This window comes from Nannobrachium achirus, assembly GCF_963921795.1.
Source record: "Nannobrachium achirus genome assembly, chromosome: 1".
In the NCBI taxonomy this organism is placed as follows: Eukaryota; Metazoa; Chordata; class Actinopteri; order Myctophiformes; family Myctophidae; genus Nannobrachium; species Nannobrachium achirus.
Window position 1 is genome coordinate 9,157,489 of NC_137810.1, and position 20,937 is coordinate 9,178,425.

A 20,937-nucleotide genomic window follows, 5' to 3' on the forward strand; every position below is an offset into this window, starting at 1 on the left:
CTAAGTGCTACATGTTGCATTTCAAAAGAAGTTACCTAACGTTTGACACACATCATAGTGTGTCCCAAATGTCCCCTTGTTTGAAGAAGTTTGGTTTCGCCTCAAACATTCCTTCGCCTTAAGAAGTTTGGTTTCGCCTCACACATTCCTTTGACTCAAAGCTACAGAGGTAACGAGCTAATACACTACAATTCTCATTTTACTTGTTTTCAGTCAAACAGGTGACATTTTATAGCTCTGTTCCTAAACAGAAAATCAAAGTAAAGTAAAAAAGTAAAGTTGAAGGCAGTTCAGTGAGGTGAAATCATACCTTAGTGGTCAGGCTCTGAATCTGTGTCTTTTGGAAGGACAGCAGGATGGCAGGGCTGGCTTGCAAAGCCTTCTTCAGGTTGAGCAGGCCCAGGCACTGGGAGCGAAAGTGCGGGTCGAAGAAGGCATACAGGAAGGGGTTGAGGCAGCTGTTGACGTAGGCCAGGCAGGTGGCGTAGGGGTGAGCCAGCAGGAGGAAACGTAGGAAGGAGCAAGAGTCAGGAGCCAGGTTCAGGTAGGAGAGAGCGTCAGCACTCTTCAGCACATGGAAGGGAGTCCAACAGGCAGCGAACACCACCACCAGCGTGGTGATGGTCTTCAACAGTCTCCGCTTGCGCTGCTCTTCCTTGCGCAGGCCGTGGAAGTGGCGAGTGACGGTGCGTCCAATGAACCAGTAGCACACCATCATGGCCAGGAAAGGTAGAAGAAACCCCAGGACTGAGGAGCAGAGGCTGAGGCCGGCCACCAACAGGCTCTCCTGGTTCTTATCTGTCACCACCAGGCTGAAGTCCATGATGCAGGAGGTCCGGTTGCTTGTCTCCTCATGTTTGGTGGTGCGGAAGATCAGAGTGGGAGCAGCCAGTAGAGCAGACAGCAGCCACATCACTGTCAGGGAAGCCCTCATGTGGCCCCGGGTACGAAGCTGGGAGCTGGATATGGAGGAGAGCACGGCTGTTATAGTTAAATACAAATAACTAAATACAAATAACTGAAATTTAACAAGAAAAAAAAAAGTTAACTGAAATAATATTAAAGAAGACAACTAACTGAAACTGTATTGTCTGTTACCAAAACTTAAAACTTTTCATAGAGAAAATGTGTTTGGTTTTGTCTTTCTTAATATTTCATTTGTAAGCCTTATTTTTTAAGTAGTGAAAACAGCCAATCTACAAGCTTACATCGCAACACACTGTGGGGATATAAAGTGGGCTTTTCTCGCATAGTCAACAGAAACTAACATAACAAGAAAATACGCCTTTAAAAATAGGAAATATATAAAGATAATAAACTAGAAACTCCACTTTGAAAACTGATCAAACTAAACTGAAATTGAAAACAAACATGTCAAAACAAAATCAAAAATAATAGTCAAAACTGTAATCACCTTGAGGAGGAGCGTACGATGGCCAGGTAGCGGTCGTAGCTCATACAGGTGAGGCAGTAAACGCTGGCGTACATGTTTAGATGGACCATGTAGCTGCTGATCTTGCACAGGGTCACTCCAAAGGGCCAGTGGTAGCCCATGGCAGTGTACACTGCCCACAGAGGCAGGGTGAGCACAAAGGTCAGGTCAGCCACAGCCAGGTTGCTGATGTAGACGTCAGCGGTGCGCCGTTTGCCCTGCGCTCTCCACACGGTGAGGATGACCACTCCGTTTCCAGACAGGCCCAGGATGAAGATGAGCATGTAGAGCACTGGGATGACGGAGTATGAAGGCCCCCACTCTGAATAGTCACACATGATGGAAGTCTGGTTCTCCTCATAGTCGTAGTAGTCATAAGCACTTTCATTTTGCATCTCCATTTGTTCCTCTGTGATGATCTGTTGTTGTATTTGGAATCTCTTAGGAAGTATTTAGTCTCTGTATAGGTTCAAATGAACTGCACAATGTCCAATGTGAAGAAATACAAATATTGTTGATGGAAGTAATCCCAGGTTGTCAGCACTCCTGTCACTCTGAAGTGTGTTTGTTCCATCTGATCAGTAGTCTGGTCTTTATATACCCTTGATGCACTGCATGACCTCCTAGGATATGCCCAGCCAAGCCCCTCCTCCAAGACATGCCCTGGTTCCCTCCTAGGACATGCCCTAGTCCCAAGGACATGCCCAAGCCCCCTCCCTCCTAGGACATCCAAAGACATGCCCTAGCAGCCCATTGTTCCTCAGTTGGAGGTAGCCCTAGAGTTACACAGAACACTACAGGGGGTTGTAAGAATAACAGAAATGACAAGTACATGGGGTAGTAAGAATAACAAAAATGACAAAACATTGGCACTTTTTAACATGCCTGATCTGTTATGTGTTTGAACCCAATTAAATGCATACAGATTTACCAGTGCAACTGTTGTTGAAATGAAAGTAAGTAGGTTATAGGTTTAACTTAGTAGACATTGTGCTGTCTCATTTTGAACACAAACTTGTGAAAATGTTATGGCCGCATAAATGTGCTCAGGAGGCACTAAATGCAACTCCATTTCTTATATTTAATGTTATATTATTCAAAATGTAGATTATCATTTGTTCATCATATCACTGTCGGGTACTCTTCAGTAAATGGGAAAATAACCAGTTTTCCAATCGATCCAATGTAGTTACTATTTAGTTAGACCCTCTTGTTTATACTTTCCAATGGTTAAACTTGACTGCAAACTAGCAACTCTGCAAGCTCACAACGCATCACAATGGGACGTGCAGCTGTGAGCTTGTAGATCAGCTATTTTTGTTACTAGCTAATGTTTTGAGTGCATTAATTCACAGCAAAGGCATTTCTCCAGGCATAAGTTATGAATCACAATGCCATCACTTAAGTGTACATACTGCATATTGACACAATAATCAGGATATTTCAAACAATGTTACGAAAACAAAAACAAAAAACAATTGAATCTGTGAAATCTATTAATCTATTACACTGTTATTAAACAACCTATGGACCATGTGTGGACATGTCATGAGCTGTTTTACAAATGTGTTGTCCATCAGCTGAATAGCTGAATAGACAGCAACATTTACATTTCAATAGGTGTCGTTTCATGGCTGCCACTGTACATGCTAAACATGCAGGCTACACACAAATAAATACAATGGCTTGAGCCCTGGTGGACTTCTCTATCAGTAAAAATAGCAGGTCCACAATTTTAAAAGAACTAAAAGTGCTCCTCTGTGCACAGGTCTCCGTCAGGTCAGCTTGGTTATTGCTGGGCAGCAATGTTGAGAATTCGCCTGACATGATGGAAAAATCTGAAAATTAAATAAAATAACATACTGGCCATTCATAGCTATTTCCCTGTGACTCCTGAAAACCTGCTCCTAACTGAAAGTAGGGCCCTTTGAGATGGCTCCATAAACACGTCAGTTCTTGGTCATGAACTTTTTACTTAAAAATCACACCAGTGTGAAGTGAGCGGTGCAAACACGACACACATGCACATCTCCTTGTATGGGCTGTTCTGTCTGTGACGTCAGTTACTTTATGGCTGACACACAGAGTGGCCACTCAAAAATAAAATAAAAAGGTTAAACACAGCACCACAGACTGCAGAATTGAGATATGAGGCTTTTATCAAATGTCGCACGGATTGCTCTGTCTCAGAAGAACGTGGGCAGCAGGCAGTTCTGGGGATGGCTCAATGCCGTTTTCAACAGGGTAGATCACGAGAGAATCATGGCTGTGGGTCCAGACAGAGCTGCCTCGGAGTGGCTCCTGAGATGCGGGGCCAAAGTTAGGTTCCAGGGCTTTGATCTCTTCCAAAATGACTACAATGGTCTGCTGACTGGTCCTCCGGGCCCTTATAAGATCCAGGCAATTGACGCCACAGAATCATGCATCATGCACAGGGGTTTCGATTATTTAGATGGCCTGAAACACTTGGAAGAAGTCAAGTTCAACAAGTGCATGTACCTTGAGGACGCATGCCTAGAGAGGCTGAGCTGCATTGAGAATCTGCAGGAAAGTTTGCACACGATGGAGATTGTGTCCTGTGGAAATGTGACAGATAAAGGACTTATCGCTTTGCACCAACTCAGGAACCTAGAGCGTCTCTTTCTCAGCGATTTGCCTGGGATAAAAGAGAAAGATAAGACCGTAGAGAGACTTCAGACAGCACTTCCACGCTTGGATATAGAACTGGACCTTGAATGACAATGTCCAAAATGTCAAACTTTGCACTCTTTTATATGTAAATGGGAGAGAGGGCGGCCAGGTGAGAGTTCGGCGCAAGCATATTCCTGTGACAGTGGCTACCGCCTCGCACCTACAGTATATCATCACACCGGTGGCAGAGACAGACTCACCAGCGGACTCACCAGCGGAGGAAGTCATTCAATTTGAGCCACACCACCACCAGGACTCGGAAGGAATGGATGTGGAAAGGAAGATTCCGATTCCTCAGCCACTCCGTGGGTGGCCTGCGCCGGTCCGCCCTGAGTGTGATGTGTGGCTGTATGTGCCCACAACACTTCAGTTGCAGTGGGTACGGTAAGTGTGTGTATGTGTGGCTGTGTGTGTATGTATACTATAGTACTATATGAATGTATTCAAGGCTTCATGGGGTGTGTAATTGAAAGAAAATAAGTCATTTTCCCTTTAACATGACATTATTTATTCTAAACACACCAACTGTGGTTTAGGAAATGGAGAAGTGTTGTTGTATAAAGTGTAAGTTAACTGTGGGAACAGCCAACGCACTCACATGGCATTTAAACAAACTCTTTATGAAAATGAAATATCTGGTGGTAAACTATTTCCTCTCCAGGAAAGTTTGGAAAGTTAAGACATGTAAAAAAAAAAGGAAAAAAAAGAAGGAGAAAAAGGTTACACCATTTCCTCTTCAGGAAAGGTAGTAGTCTCCCTTCCCTTTTCAGGTATTCAACTTCATGCCATCAACAATGCATCATCACTGAGGACCTTAGGACACTGTGTGACTAAAGGGAAAGTGAAAGCATCAGAGCCTGGTGTGCACTCATACCAGGTGTGGCCATAGAAGTGCTGTTGGCAGGGAAGTGCTGGCCATTGGGAAAAGCGGGACAACTCCCAAAGGGCTGGTCCATTCCCGGTAAAGTAAATATAACTCATGTTATAGGCCCACTGGCTTGTCTCATGATCTGAAATGAACAATCTTTGAGTAGCAGCAGCTATAGAGAGAGATCTCTCTCTATAGCGCTGCGTAGCAGCAGCCCACAGAGCCTTCACATTGGCCCCACTGGCTTGTATATGATCTGAATACTGGCCCACTACTCCCTAGCTTCCTTGACTACTCCTAGATGGTCTACATGCAACATAATTAGACTCTCTTTATACCAGAAAAATCACACCCAATGTGAAGTGAGCGGTGGTCGTGCTTGCGTAACGAGTCTAGGATGTAGAGGCTATGCTACACACACAAACGTTTTGCTATGGCAAAACGCTGAGGGAAAAGGCTACAGACATACGACATATGACATCACTAGTCAAACATGATGCTACGTACACACATTTTGCTATGGCAAAACGCTGAGGAAAAAGGCTACAGACACACGCACAGCCACTTATAGGAGCGGTTTGCACCGCTCAAAAACGATGAGACCTAAAATCACAGTAACCGCTCGAATAAGGGCCTCTTCAACTCATTTTCTCGGGCTGAATCAAGGGCCCAGCTCGTCCCTGGCTGTTGGTGAGGGAGGGAGGAAAGAAAAGATAGAGAGAGAGAGAGAGACCCACCTTTTCATGACTGTTTTTCATGTGCCTTGTAGGACTGGATTTACGATTTTTATATTCATTCCCACATATTGGGCATCTGTAAGTCTTCTGACCTGCAGGAAGAGACGTTATCATATTTAGGTCTTCTGACCTGCAGGGAGAGACATTATCATATTTATTGTCCTGGTACAGCTGGTAAGAGCCCGGCATTGTTCGTTGACCGGGGAAGCAAATCCAGCGGGCTTGAAGCTGCCTCTAGAGTCCCGCCATGGTCAGTCCCAGTCCCCGATGTTAGCCGGCGGGATGCGGGATGTTTAGCGGCTCATCCTGGAGGAGCTGGGAGACGAGCGGTGGTCGCGCCTCTGGTGCTGGCTTTGTCTGGTTAATAGACCAGACCGAACACAACAACACCCCCTGGCGGTAGTGGTGTTGTAGTACCCACCCCCCTGTGGTGGTTGCCATGGTGACAGATAGTACCACACCTCTGTGATGAATGAAAAGTAATAAACAAAATAAACTATTGTATTTTGGCTTCAACAGTATGCATTATAAATGCATTCATAATGCATTGTAATGCCCTTATAATATAAGGCCTCATCACGCTTAGTATATTTATGTATATAATTATGCATGACGACTTATAGCAAAGATATTTTATAACTGACAAAATAACAAATGACCTCATAAACGCTGTTATAGGTTATGCATAATTAATTATAAACATTTATAATGATTGCTATAATGCCTTATAAGTGCATTATAATGCACTATCAGTGCACATATTAAGCATTATAGACACAACCGTCTTTTACACAGATTTTTGAAGAAAGAAAAGTTTGTGCTAAGCACATTTTCGTATATGTCTGTCTGTGTCACTGTCACGCCCATTATATTCAACTGTCCCCTGAAATTGTACATGTCAAAAGATTCACTGTTTTGCTCCCTGCATAGTAATTCAAGGTTACATTAAAACAGTTGGACATGTTGCCAATGCACAGCAGTCCATTAGGGCACAAGACATTTACATTTAGTTGTCTGTACATGTTTCAACCTTGAAACAGCAATCATTCAAATGCAAACGATGCAGTCTATTCAACTTGGAGTAACAGTGCTCCATTGTAAAACACCTCATGAGTGAAACGACCCATGACATGTCCAGACATTATGGTTCATAGGTTTCTGTACAGATGTTTAATTAATCTACTGAGGCAATTAATTTATACCATGAAAACGGCTTAATCTCACCTGAAATATTTTTTTTTTTGTCAATGCTGCGACATAATTTGTGATAGAAACACAAACATGACAAGCTGTCAAGGTTGCATGGTTTTCATTGTGGATTATGTTGAGGGCAATACTGACAACATTGTTTATAGGGAACTCCTTCAATTATCCATCCTACTAGCAAACCCAGAATTGTCCAACATTTAGAACAGCTTTTGCTAACACACAGACTGCATGCATTATACATGCATTCATAGTGCATTGTAATGCCCTTATAAGTCTTCATAACACTCATTATAAATGTTTATAAGTAGGCCTATGCATGAAAACTTATAAAAATAGAGTTTATAACTAACAAAATTACAAATAACTTAATAAATGCTGTTATAAGTTACATTATATTATTTTTGAATAATATAACATTAAATATAAGAAATGGAGTTGCATTTAGTGCCTCCTGAGAACATTTGTATTTAATCAACGGCCATAAAAATTGTGTTCAAAATGAGACAGTTCTTAACTAGAGGGTACAAACCTGAATGGATTGAAAATGCAGCTAAACGTTTTGACACTGCCACACAGGAAGAATGTCTGAATCCCACTTAACGTACTCAAAAGAAAAATGTATCTCCCCTTTGTATCACGAAGTATTCCCCATTGGGCTCTGAATTCAGAAGTACTCTACTCAGACACTGGCATATCATTGAAACAGACCCTAAACTCAAATCTGTTTTCAAAGAGCCCCCTAAACTTGTTTTCAGGCGGTCCCCCACTATCAGGGACCAGCTAGTACATTTGTACATTCCTTCTACTAAAAATACATTTCTCTCAGACATTCCTCCTGGCAACTACAAATGTTCACATTGTGCTCAGTGCAGTTTTACCACCAAGACCAACTCCTTTACTCATCCTCATAGTGGCAAGATAATGTCCAGCATTCATGGAGCCATTACTTGTGCCACGACCTATGTTGCATACCTTATTAAATGTCCATGTGGATTAGCTTACATAGGGAAAACCAGCAGAGCTCTTCGGACTTGAATAAGTGAGCATAGAAGCAACATCAGGTGTGGTGATATTCGTAACCCTGTAGCTGCCCACTTTAAACAAATGGGCCACAGTATCTCTAGTCTAAGGTACTGGGGTATTGAAAAGGTCAACAGACCCCCTCGTGGTGGTGACCATAATAGGCTTCTGCTTCAACGCGAGGCTTTTTACATCTACTCAATGAACACTATGGCCCCTCACGGCCTTAACGAGGAATTTGATATCAAACCATTCTTAGGTTAGCTTTATGTTTGTTTTGTATACTTGCCTTTTTAATATTTCCATTGTTTTTGCATTTGTCATTGTTTGTTTTGATGCCCTTTTGTATCCTGTTCTTACTTACATTTACATTTATATATTGCTATATGCTGTACTTTTATTAATTGAATGGTGACATTTTGTAGACTTTGAGTCACTCAACACAATGTTTCTTTGCTTTTGCTGTGCAGTTTATTTATTTTTATCACTCTGCATCTTGGATAATTTGTCCCCTTTGTAACCCCCTTAGTCCCTGATATAATTTGATATGTATTTTACCCTACAGAGGCTTGTCATTTGGTCACTGCAGCCTGTTACCGTGGTAATGAGAGGGGGGTGGGGTTACTTTGATTGTAACATTGTGATCAGCTGTGTGCATTGCTACTCACCACTTCTTGTGCTTGTATTTAACATTCACATTCTCTGTATGTCGCCATGCCTGACGAAGACCCACTGCGGGTCGAAACGTGCCTGACGAAGACCCACTGCGGGTCGAAACGTTGCAATAAATTACTCTATTTGGGAGCTTAAGACTCAAAATGAGACAGCACAATGGCTACTAAGTTAAACCTATAAATACTTTCAATTCAACAACAGTCACACTGGTAAATCTGTATGCATTTAATTGGGTTTAAACACTTAACAGATCAGCATGTTAAAACATGTGCCAATGTTTTGTCATTATTGTTGTCTCCACCAGCCGAAGGCATGGGGGAGAGTATGTTTTCCCCTCCGTCCGTCCGTGTGTCCGTCCGTCCGTGCGTGCGTGCGTCCGTCCGTCCGTCTGTGCGTCCTCGCAGTTTGTGAGCACCTAATCTCAGTCGCCGTTGGCCCGGTCGCTGCCAAAGTGAGCACACACATTCCCTGGATGCCAATCTAGAACCTCTGCCCTAAATCTTTCAAATGGGCCTTTTCTAGCGCCACCTAGTGGCCGATGTTCGCAAAACACATTTCTGTGCACTACTCTTACAGATTTTGTCCAAAAATCCTACAAATCGGTAGGCAGTATCTCGACAGTCATGTGATCGACACGGATCTATCCGAATTTGCATATTCCATCCTGATTGGCTAAAATTGGCTTTCAAAGTTTGTAGGATTGAGCCGTTTTGAACAAAATGCCTCAAATCACAAACGCAAAGTGCAATTATCATGAAATCGCACACACACATTCCCACTAGGCCGAGGAAGAAATGCCACTTATTTTTTTTTTAAACAGCCTCATGGTGGCGCTATAACAGGCCGATTTGTGGTTTTACCTATAACTCCACCGATCAGTTTCAAACTTTGTAAGCGCACTCCCTAGAGGCTAAGGATAAACCTTTGCCCTGCATTTTTCACATCAGCCTTTTATAGCGCCACCTTTGGGCCGACTTATGTAAAACGCATTTTTGGATATTACTCCTTGAGATTTTATCCAAAAATCATGCAAATCGGTACACAGTATCTCTATAGTCATGTGATCAAGTACGATCCGTCTGATATTTCATATTCCATCCTGATTGGCTAATATTAGCTTCCAAAGTTTGCAGGATTGCTCCGTTTTTGAACAAAATGCCTCAAATCATCAACCATGCTTGCAATTACCGTGAAATTTGCCACACATATTCCCACTAGGTCAAGGAACAAATGCTACCTTTTTCACATTGGCTTGTTATAGCGCCACCAGCAGGTAGACTTTAGCAAAACATATTTTTGGAACAATGCTTCAAATCATGCATGCAGCGTCCGATTGCCATGAAGGATCTAAGGTGAAGAACACATGCCACCCTTTTTACATTGGCCTATAATACAGTAGCACCACCAGGACGCACGGCCTGGTGGAGACCTGTGCTCGGAAGAGCACTGCTTCTAGTTATTCTTGCTTCCCCTATTTAACTCTAGGGCTACCTCCATTTGAGGAACAATAGACTGCTAAGGCATGTCCTAGGATGTGACTAAGACATATCCTAGGAGGGAGGGGGCTAGGGCAGGTCCTAGGAGGGAGGGGGCTTGGGCATGTCCTTGGGACTAGGGCATGTCCTAGGAGGGAACCAGGGCATGTCTTGGAGGAGGGACTTGGCTAGGGCATATCCTAGGAGGGCATGCAGTGCATCAAGGGGTATATAAAGACCAGACCACTGATCAGATGGAACAAACACACTTCAGAGTGACAGGAGTCCTGACAACCTGGGATTACTTCCATCAACAATATTTGTATTTCTTCACATTGGACATTGTGCAGTTCATTTGAACCTATACAGACACTAAATACTTCCTAACAGATTCCAAATACAACAACGGATCATCACAGAGGAACAAATGGAGACTGAGATGCAAAATGAAAGTGCTTATGACTACTATGACTATGAGGAGAACCAGACTTCCATCATGTGTGACTATTAAGAGTGGGGGCCTTCATACTCTGTCATCCCAGTGCTCTACATGCTCATCTTCATCCTGGGCCTGTCTGGAAACGGAGTGGTCATCTTCACCGTGTGGAGAGCGCAGGGCAAACGGCGCACCGCTGACGTCTACATCAGCAACCTGGCTGTGGCTGACCTGACCTTTGTGCTCACCCTGCCTCTGTGGGCAGTGTACACTGCCATGGGCTACCACTGGCCCTTTGGAGTGGCCCTGTGCAAGATCAGCAGCTACATGGTCCATCTAAACATGTACGCCAGTGTTTACTGCCTCACCTGTATGAGCTACGACCGCTACCTGGCCATCGTACACTCCAAGGTGATTACAGTTTTATGAATGAAAAGCTTATGAGTTTTATGAGCCTATGAATTAAATATTAAGAAAGACATTGTTTTCCCACTTTTATAAACAGACAATACAGTTTTAGTTTATTATCGTTTAAGTAATTCTTTAGTTGTATATATTTTTTCTAATTTCTGTTATTTGTATTTAACCCTTAAGTTCTGTTCGGGTCATTTTGACCCGTTTTCCATTTTCATTTGAATAAAAAAGGTAGAAGTTTAAATTTTTTCCACCTGAAACTCACTGGCCTTAAAGATTCTTCTGAGATGAACGTGTAAAAAAAATATTTTTGCACTACACCCATGCTACACCCCCCTCATATTTTTTGAACCTTAAGTGCTGTTCGGGTCATTTTGACCCGGAAGCACATAATTATGCACAGAAATAGACAGTATTGTGCCAAAACACAGACACACAGCCCCCCCCCTTCTAACACCCCCCTTCCAAAGCCCCCTGTCTGATTTTCATTTTTTCCTATAAGCATGAGCAATATTGCCCAGTATTAAATAAAGTAGTTTTTTTTACATGAATTCCAGCGAAATCAGTAAAAACGCCTAGCTTGTTCAGTGTTTAATGTGATATAGCAAAGCAGAAATGCAAACATTTACCATATATATCATATGAATTGTTTGGTATTGAGTCAAAGTCAATGTATCATGATGATTTGTTAAGTTAAAATTTATATTAGTGTTGTTTTTTTTTAACCAAATATCCCCCGGGTCAAAATGACCCGAACAGAACGAAGGTGTAGTGAATCTGAACAGAACTTAAGGGTTAAATAGTTTTATTTATTTATAACAACCGTGCTCTCCTCCATATCCAGCTCACAGCTTCGTACCCGGGGCCACATGAGGGCTTCCCTGACAGTGATGTGGCTGCTCTCTGCTCTACTGGCAGCTCCCACCCTGATCTTCCGCACCACCAAACATGAGGAGACAAGCAACCGGACCTCCTGCGTCATGAACTTCAGCCTGGTGGTGACAAATAAGAACCAGGAGAGCGTGTTGGTGGCCGGCCTCAGCCTCTGCTCCTCAGTCCTGGGGTTTCTTCTACCTTTCCTGGCCATGATGGTGTGCTACTGGTTCATCGGACGCACCGTCACCTGCCACTTCCACGGCCTGCGCAAGGAAGAGCAGCGCAAGCAGAGACTGTTGAAGACCATCAGCACACTGGTGGTGGTGTTCGCTGCCTGTTGGACTCCCTTCCATGTGCTGAAGAGTGCTGACGCTCTCTCCTACCTGAACCTGGCTCCTGACTCTTGCTCCTTCCTACGTTTCCTCCTGCTGGCTCACCCCTACGCCACCTGTCTGGCCTACGTCAACAGCTGCCTCAACCCCTTCCTGTATGCCTTCTTCGACCCGCGCTTTCGCTCCCAGTGCCTGGGCCTGCTCAACCTGAAGAAGGCTTTGCAAGCCAGCCCTGCCATCCTGCTGTCCTTCCAAAAGACACAGATTCAGAGCCTGACCACTAAGGTGTGATTTCACCTCACAGAACTGCCTTCAACTTTACTTTTTTACTTTACTTTGATTTTCTGTCTAGGAACAGAGCTATAAAATGTCACCTGTTTGACTGAAAACAAGTAAAATGAGAATTGTAGTGTATTAGCTCGTTGTCCTCTGTAGCTTTGAGTCAAAGGAATGTGTGAGGCGAAACCAAACTTCTTAAGGCGAAGGAATGTTTGAGGCGAAACCAAACTTCTTAAAACAAGGGGACATTTGGGACACACTATGATGTGTGTCAAACATTAGGTAACTTCTTTTGAAATGCAACATGTAGCACTTAGTGCTCGTAGCACTTGGAACTCTGATTGATGTATTCTAGCTTATGTGAAGTGTATTAGTCATGCTTTTGCCTTATAACAGTTGTTTTCATTTGGAAGCACTTGAGTTGCACTTCCTCTTATGGGATGTATATAGCTAATATACACCAGCCAACAATATGTTGAGTTTGTGAGCATAGTATTTTCACCAAGGGGTGATTGAGAGTCTGGTTATTTTTGTAAGGAGCCTTGTTCTGTAAATATGTGAATTCACATTGTGAATATGCATTATATAAAGTTCATCTTGACAATGTATAATAAAAAGGTGGATTAACATAAAATAATTACACTGGTCTGTCTTTTACTTGTTATTGCATCTTAAAGGTACTGTAAAGGTGGCCTTACACTAGTAGATAATCAGAGCAATGAAATCTGGTAGCATCACACACTACAGGATAATCGTTTAAGATTCACTACATGATTTAATTAATTGGGCGCTCCGCACACTACAGGATTCTATCCAGATTGAGTCGGGCACGAAAGCAGCAATAATAAATAATATAATAATATAATGAATACAAAATGTCACCGGCGGCCCCTCTGTGCTCCGCCTTGCAACACACACGCACATGTGTTATCCACCAATGTGCAACAAAAAATAAATCAGGCTTTAACGTGCTGACTGTGCAGCATTGAACTGTAGACTACAGTACTAGCTATAGGGATTGTGTATTCCATTAGAAAGACAAGGGTGAAACTGTCTCGCTTTCAATTGATGATAGCTCAAAAGATGAGAGCTGGGCTGGCGCATGTTGCATATTATAAGCCAAATGGGGGTACGTGTACACCTAGGGGTATACGGGGGAACTGCAGGGGGTACATGAGAAAAAACTAGAAAATGGGAATATGTATTTTACTGTTATGGTTAATGATAAATCGTTGACAGAGATGGTGTGAACCAAATTACATCAATTACTTGACTATAGTAATAACTGTTATTGAATAGAAAGCAATGTTTATTTGCCATTATGCTGTTTTATTTTGAACGTATTGGTATTGGAACTGGACTTTTTATGACAATTTTGCTGTAGTCAGGGGAAGGGGGTGCTTGGCTTCGGAAATGGGGGTACTGCAGCCAAAAAAGATTGAGAACCACTGTTAGGCTATTCACGTGTTCTTACTCCTGGGCCTATACGGTGGACAATGGGGAACTATGAGTTCACTTTGACACTTTGACATGTGTTTCATGTCCATCCATGGATCTGTTCAACTCTTTGACTTGTCCCTCTCTTTCCACTGCTTCAACACTGCTGCTGCCGCTGCGGCTTGCTTCTTCTCATGCCTGATTTTTGATCAGTCATTAGACTATGTAGCACGCGCAGAACATACAAGATCTCCAATACCACAATGTGTCCCATCCGCACCACGTTCGAATAGAAACTTTAATAATATACATGTTGATTAATAACTGTTATGCTCTCTTCCTCTGAAACGATTCACAAGCTTTGAAACAATTCTAGGTACATAATCCTGCTGCAATTATTTCAAGTTTTAAGTAAGTTATTTATTCATAAAGCATTCATAATTAACTGTCAAATTCTCATCTTTTCACCCAGTAGTGCCAGATAGTGTGATTTTTCCATTAAAAACAAAACACATTTTGTAAATTGTTTTGAAAAGTGCTATACACATTTTTGTTTATGTTTGTCTGTGTCACTGTCATGTCCATTATATTCAACTGTCCCCTGGAATTTTATATGTTCAATTATACTTTCAAAAGATTCACTGTTTCGCTCACTGCATAGTAATATATATTCATTATGGCTGCAAAGTTACAAGTTGGACATGTTGCCAATACACAGCAGTCCATTAGGGCACAAGACATTTACATTTAGTTGCCTGTACATGTTTCAACCTTGAAACAACAATCATTCAAATGCAAATGATGCAGTCTATTCAACTTGGAGTAACAGTGCTCCAGTGAAAGACACAGCAATTGTAAAACACCTCATGAGTGAAACAACCCATGACATGTCCAGACATATAATGCATAGGTTTCTGTACAGATGTGTAATTAATGACTACTGAGACAATTAATTTATTCCATGGAAACTGCTTAATCTCACCTGAACTTTTTTTTTTTTGTCAATGCTGCAACATCATTTGTGATAGAATCACAACAAGCACCGCTACCAGATATACAAAGACAACAAAACCAAATTATAAGAAAAACATAAAATGTTTACAAAGCCATAGCAAAATGGAATACTATTTGGCCCTAAATAGCGAATACACAGTAGCACTGTGACTAGCCCTAAGGAAAGGCTACAGACTCTGTGATCACAGCCTTGCAATAGAGAAAGGAAGACAGATAACGCAACCAATGCACCCATGTGGTGGAAACAGAGCTACACTTTCTAACCAACTGCCCACAGTACCAAGACATCAGGGGTGGCCGCCATAGTAATGTTTAGTGAGCCTGCTTTTCAGCTTTGTATACCTTTATTGACAGTACAGTAGGCAGACAGGAAACAGGGAGATAGAGTAAGTAAACTAAAGGCTGTTGCGATCGGGACTGGACCTCGCGATGCACTGTCAGGCTTGGAGCCTAAGTGCCCGGACCACTAGAACAGTGGTCCAGGCCATACATTTTCTAATGCCAAGCTTCTCTGAATTACATTTGAATTTAAATGATTTGATAGACTGCTATTGTGCATTTGTTTAATGTGCATTCATGTAATGTATGTCCACTTCAATTATGACACTTTGATTTATAACATGGACCTGGAGAAGGTTACTTTCTGTGAATGAATGAACCCAAACACATAATTATCAGAGAACAATGAACTGGACATGCTCTTCACTCCAGAGAGGAGGAGGAGGGGTAGGGGATGGGGTGTGGCACATGTCCAAGGAGTGGGTTGGACATGTCCTAGAAGGGAGGAGCTAGGGCATGTCCTAGGAGTGGTTCGGACATGTCCTAAGAGGGAGGGGCTAGAACATATAGGAGGAGGGGCTAAGGCATGTCCAAGGAGGGCATGCAGTGCATGAAGGGTATATAAAGACCAGACCTCCCTGATGTAACAAACACACTTCAGAGTGCTGACAACTTCTCCTGGGATTAACTTCCATCAGAAATATTTGTCTATCTTCACATTGGACATTGTGAAGTTCATTGGAACCTATACAGAGACTAAATACTTCCTAACAGATTACAAATACAACAACGGATCATCACAGAGGATCAAATGGAGATGGAGATGCAAAATGAAAGTGCTTATGACTACTATGACTATGAGGAAAACCAGACTTCCATCATGTGTGACTATTCAGAGTGGGGGCCTTCATACTCTGTCATCCCAGTGCTCTACATGCTCATCTTCATCCTGGGCCTGTCTGGAAACGGAGTGGTCATCCTCACCGTGTGGAGAGCGCAGGGCAAACGGCGCACCGCTGACGTCTACATCAGCAACCTGGCTGTGGCTGACCTGACCTTTGTGCTCACCCTGCCTCTGTGGGCAGTGTACACTGCCATGGGCTACCACTGGCCCTTTGGAGTGGCCCTGTGCAAGATCAGCAGCTACATGGTCCATCTAAACATGTACGCCAGCGTTTACTGCCTCACCTGTATGAGCTACGACCGCTACCTGGCCATCGTACACTCCTCCTCAAGGTGATTACAGTTTTCACTTGTATTCTTATTTCGTTTTGACTTGTTTGTTTGTTTCTAGTTTTGATTAGTTTTCAAAGTGGAGTTTCTAAATTATTAGCTTGTAGATTGAATCATGTTTTAACTACAAGAAAATATAAAGCTTATGAATGCAATATTAAGAAACCCATTGTTTTCCCACATGATTAGTTTGCTTTGTGACTATTGTAAACAGACAATCCAGTTTTAGTTTATTATTGTTTTAGTAATATTTCAGTTGTATATATTTTTTCTAATTTCTGTTATTTGTATTTAAATAGTTTTATTTATTTATAACAACCGTGCTCTCCTCCATATCCAGCTCACAGCTTCGTACCCGGGGCCACATGAGGGCTTCCCTGACAGTGATGTGGCTGCTCTCTGCTCTACTGGCAGCTCCCACCCTGATCTTCCGCACCACCAAACATGAGGAGACAAGCAACCGGACCTCCTGCGTCATGAACTTCAGCCTGGTGGTGACAAATAAGAACCAGGAGAGCGTGTTGGTGGCCGGCCTCAGCCTCTGCTCCTCAGTCCTGGGGTTTCTTCTACCTTTCCTGGCCATGATGGTGTGCTACTGGTTCATCGGACGCACCGTCACCTGCCACTTCCACGGCCTGCGCAAGGAAGAGCAGCGCAAGCAGAGACTGTTGAAGACCATCAGCACACTGGTGGTGGTGTTCGCTGCCTGTTGGACTCCCTTCCATGTGCTGAAGAGTGCTGACGCTCTCTCCTACCTGAACCTGGCTCCTGACTCTTGCTCCTTCCTACGTTTCCTCCTGCTGGCTCACCCCTACGCCACCTGTCTGGCCTACGTCAACAGCTGCCTCAACCCCTTCCTGTATGCCTTCTTCGACCCGCGCTTTCGCTCCCAGTGCCTGGGCCTGCTCAACCTGAAGAAGGCTTTGCAAGCCAGCCCTGCCATCCTGCTGTCCTTCCAAAAGACACAGATTCAGAGCCTGACCACTAAGGTGTGATTTCACCTCACAGAACTGCCTTCAACTTTACTTTTTTACTTTACTTTGATTTTCTGTCTAGGAACAGAGCTATAAAATGTCACCTGTTTGACTGAAAACAAGTAAAATGAGAATTGTAGTGTATTAGCTCGTTGTCCTCTGTAGCTTTGAGTCAAAGGAATGTGTGAGGCGAAACCAAACTTCTTAAGGCGAAGGAATGTTTGAGGCGAAACCAAACTTCTTAAAACAAGGGGACATTTGGGACACACTATGATGTGTGTCAAACATTAGGTAACTTCTTTTGAAATGCAACATGTAGCACTTAGTGCTCGTAGCACTTGGAACTCTGATTGATGTATTCTAGCTTATGTGAAGTGTATTAGTCATGCTTTTGCCTTATAACAGTTGTTTTCATTTGGAAGCACTTGAGTTGCACTTCCTCTTATGGGATGTATATAGCTAATATACACCAGCCAACAATATGTTGAGTTTGTGAGCATAGTATTTTCACCAAGGGGTGATTGAGAGTCTGGTTATTTTTGTAAGGAGCCTTGTTCTGTAAATATGTGAATTCACATTGTGAATATGCATTATATAAAGTTCATCTTGACAATGTATAATAAAAAGGTGGATTAACATAAAATAATTACACTGGTCTGTCTTTTACTTGTTATTGCATCTTAAAGGTACTGTAAAGGTGGCCTTACACTAGTAGATAATCAGAGCAATGAAATCTGGTAGCATCACACACTACAGGATAATCGTTTAAGATTCACTACATGATTTAATTAATTGGGCGCTCCGCACACTACAGGATTCTATCCAGATTGAGTCGGGCACGAAAGCAGCAATAATAAATAATATAATAATATAATGAATACAAAATGTCACCGGCGGTCCCTCTGTGCTCCGCCTTGCAACACACACGCACATGTGTTATCCACCAATGTGCAACAAAAAATAAATCAGGCTTTAACGTGCTGACTGTGCAGCATTGAACTGTAGACTACAGTACTAGCTATAGGGATTGTGTATTCCATTAGAAAGACAAGGGTGAAACTGTCTCGCTTTCAATTGATGATAGCTCAAAAGATGAGAGCTGGGCTGGCGCATGTTGCATATTATAAGCCAAATGGGGGTACGTGTACACCTAGGGGTATACGGGGGAACTGCAGGGGGTACATGAGAAAAAACTAGAAAATGGGAATATGTATTTTACTGTTATGGTTAATGATAAATCGTTGACAGAGATGGTGTGAACCAAATTACATCAATTACTTGACTATAGTAATAACTGTTATTGAATAGAAAGCAATGTTTATTTGCCATTATGCTGTTTTATTTTGAACGTATTGGTATTGGAACTGGACTTTTTATGACAATTTTGCTGTAGTCAGGGGAAGGGGGTGCTTGGCTTCGGAAATGGGGGTACTGCAGCCAAAAAAGATTGAGAACGACTGTTAGGCTATTCACGTGTTCTTACTCCTGGGCCTATACGGTGGACAATGGGGAACTATGAGTTCACTTTGACACTTTGACATGTGTTTCATGTCCATCCATGGATCTGTTCAACTCTTTGACTTGTCCCTCTCTTTCCACTGCTTCAACACTGCTGCTGCCGCTGCGGCTTGCTTCTTCTCATGCCTGATTTTTGATCAGTCATTAGACTATGTAGCACGCGCAGAACATACAAGATCTCCAATACCACAATGTGTCCCATCCGCACCACGTTCGAATAGAAACTTTAATAATATACATGTTGATTAATAACTGTTATGCTCTCTTCCTCTGAAACGATTCACAAGCTTTGAAACAATTCTAGGTACATAATCCTGCTGCAATTATTTCAAGTTTTAAGTAAGTTATTTATTCATAAAGCATTCATAATTAACTGTCAAATTCTCATCTTTTCACCCAGTAGTGCCAGATAGTGTGATTTTTCCATTAAAAACAAAACACATTTTGTAAATTGTTTTGAAAAGTGCTATACACATTTTTGTTTATGTTTGTCTGTGTCACTGTCATGTCCATTATATTCAACTGTCCCCTGGAATTTTATATGTTCAATTATACTTTCAAAAGATTCACTGTTTCGCTCACTGCATAGTAATATATATTCATTATGGCTGCAAAGTTACAAGTTGGACATGTTGCCAATACACAGCAGTCCATTAGGGCACAAGACATTTACATTTAGTTGCCTGTACATGTTTCAACCTTGAAACAACAATCATTCAAATGCAAATGATGCAGTCTATTCAACTTGGAGTAACAGTGCTCCAGTGAAAGACACAGCAATTGTAAAACACCTCATGAGTGAAACAACCCATGACATGTCCAGACATATAATGCATAGGTTTCTGTACAGATGTGTAATTAATGACTACTGAGACAATTAATTTATTCCATGGAAACTGCTTAATCTCACCTGAACTTTTTTTTTTTTGTCAATGCTGCAACATCATTTGTGATAGAATCACAACAAGCACCGCTACCAGATATACAAAGACAACAAAACCAAATTATAAGAAAAACATAAAATGTTTACAAAGCCATAGCAAAATGGAATACTATTTGGCCCTAAATAGCGAATACACAGTAGCACTGTGACTAGCCCTAAGGAAAGGCTACAGACTCTGTGATCACAGCCTTGCAATAGAGAAAGGAAGACAGATAACGCAACCAATGCACCCATGTGGTGGAAACAGAGCTACACTTTCTAACCAACTGCCCACAGTACCAAGACATCAGGGGTGGCCGCCATAGTAATGTTTAGTGAGCCTGCTTTTCAGCTTTGTATACCTTTATTGACAGTACAGTAGGCAGACAGGAAACAGGGAGATAGAGTAAGTAAACTAAAGGCTGTTGCGATCGGGACTGGACCTCGCGATGCACTGTCAGGCTTGGAGCCTAAGTGCCCGGACCACTAGAACAGTGGTCCAGGCCATACATTTTCTAATGCCAAGCTTCTCTGAATTACATTTGAATTTAAATGATTTGATAGACTGCTATTGTGCATTTGTTTAATGTGCATTCATGTAATGTATGTCCACTTCAATTATGACACTTTGATTTATAACATGGACCTGGAGAAGGTTACTTTCTGTGAATGAATGAACCCAAACACATAATTATCAGAGAACAATGAACTGGACATGCTCTTCACTCCAGAGAGGAGGAGGAGGGGTAGGGGATGGGGTGTGGCACATGTCCAAGGAGTGGGTTGGACATGTCCTAGAAGGGAGGAGCTAGGGCATGTCCTAGGAGTGGTTCGGACATGTCCTAAGAGGGAGGGGCTAGAACATATAGGAGGAGGGGCTAAGGCATGTCCAAGGAGGGCATGCAGTGCATGAAGGGTATATAAAGACCAGACCTCCCTGATGTAACAAACACACTTCAGAGTGCTGACAACTTCTCCTGGGATTAACTTCCATCAGAAATATTTGTCTATCTTCACATTGGACATTGTGAAGTTCATTGGAACCTATACAGAGACTAAATACTTCCTAACAGATTACAAATACAACAACGGATCATCACAGAGGATCAAATGGAG

The 20,937-nt window shown here is 42.4% G+C and overlaps 4 protein-coding genes across 4 annotated transcripts; 3 read left to right on the forward strand and 1 right to left on the reverse strand.

Annotated features, from left to right (window-relative positions):
* Nucleotides 1–304: 304 nt before the first annotated feature.
* LOC308282319 (apelin receptor B-like) lies at nt 305–1,833 on the reverse strand (the record flags this gene model as incomplete). Its single annotated transcript, XM_080722664.1, has 2 exons — nt 305–959; nt 1,415–1,833. 2 exons carry the CDS (start codon nt 1,831–1,833, stop codon nt 305–307), a joined length of 1,074 nt encoding a protein of 357 aa, XP_080578790.1.
* Nucleotides 1,834–3,580: 1,747 nt separating this feature from the next.
* Nucleotides 3,581–4,171, forward strand: LOC308285897 (ATP synthase subunit s, mitochondrial-like; the record flags this gene model as incomplete). Its single annotated transcript, XM_080726786.1, has 1 exon — nt 3,581–4,171. The coding sequence occupies one exon, from the start codon at nt 3,581–3,583 to the stop codon at nt 4,169–4,171; it is 591 nt and encodes a 196-aa protein (XP_080582912.1).
* A 6,432-nt stretch (nt 4,172–10,603) lies between these two features.
* LOC308283005 (apelin receptor B-like) lies at nt 10,604–12,456 on the forward strand (the record flags this gene model as incomplete). The annotated part of the gene is given in 3 exon segments (XM_080723392.1): nt 10,604–10,615; nt 10,619–10,954; nt 11,797–12,456. Coding segments are annotated over 3 exon segments (1,008 nt in total).
* A 3,535-nt stretch (nt 12,457–15,991) lies between these two features.
* On the forward strand, nt 15,992–17,402 carry LOC308282116 (apelin receptor B-like; the record flags this gene model as incomplete). The annotated part of the gene is made up of 2 exons (XM_080722460.1): nt 15,992–16,410; nt 16,748–17,402. The coding sequence occupies 2 exons, from the start codon at nt 15,992–15,994 to the stop codon at nt 17,400–17,402; spliced, it is 1,074 nt and encodes a 357-aa protein (XP_080578586.1).
* Between the last annotated feature and the right edge of the window lie 3,535 nt (nt 17,403–20,937).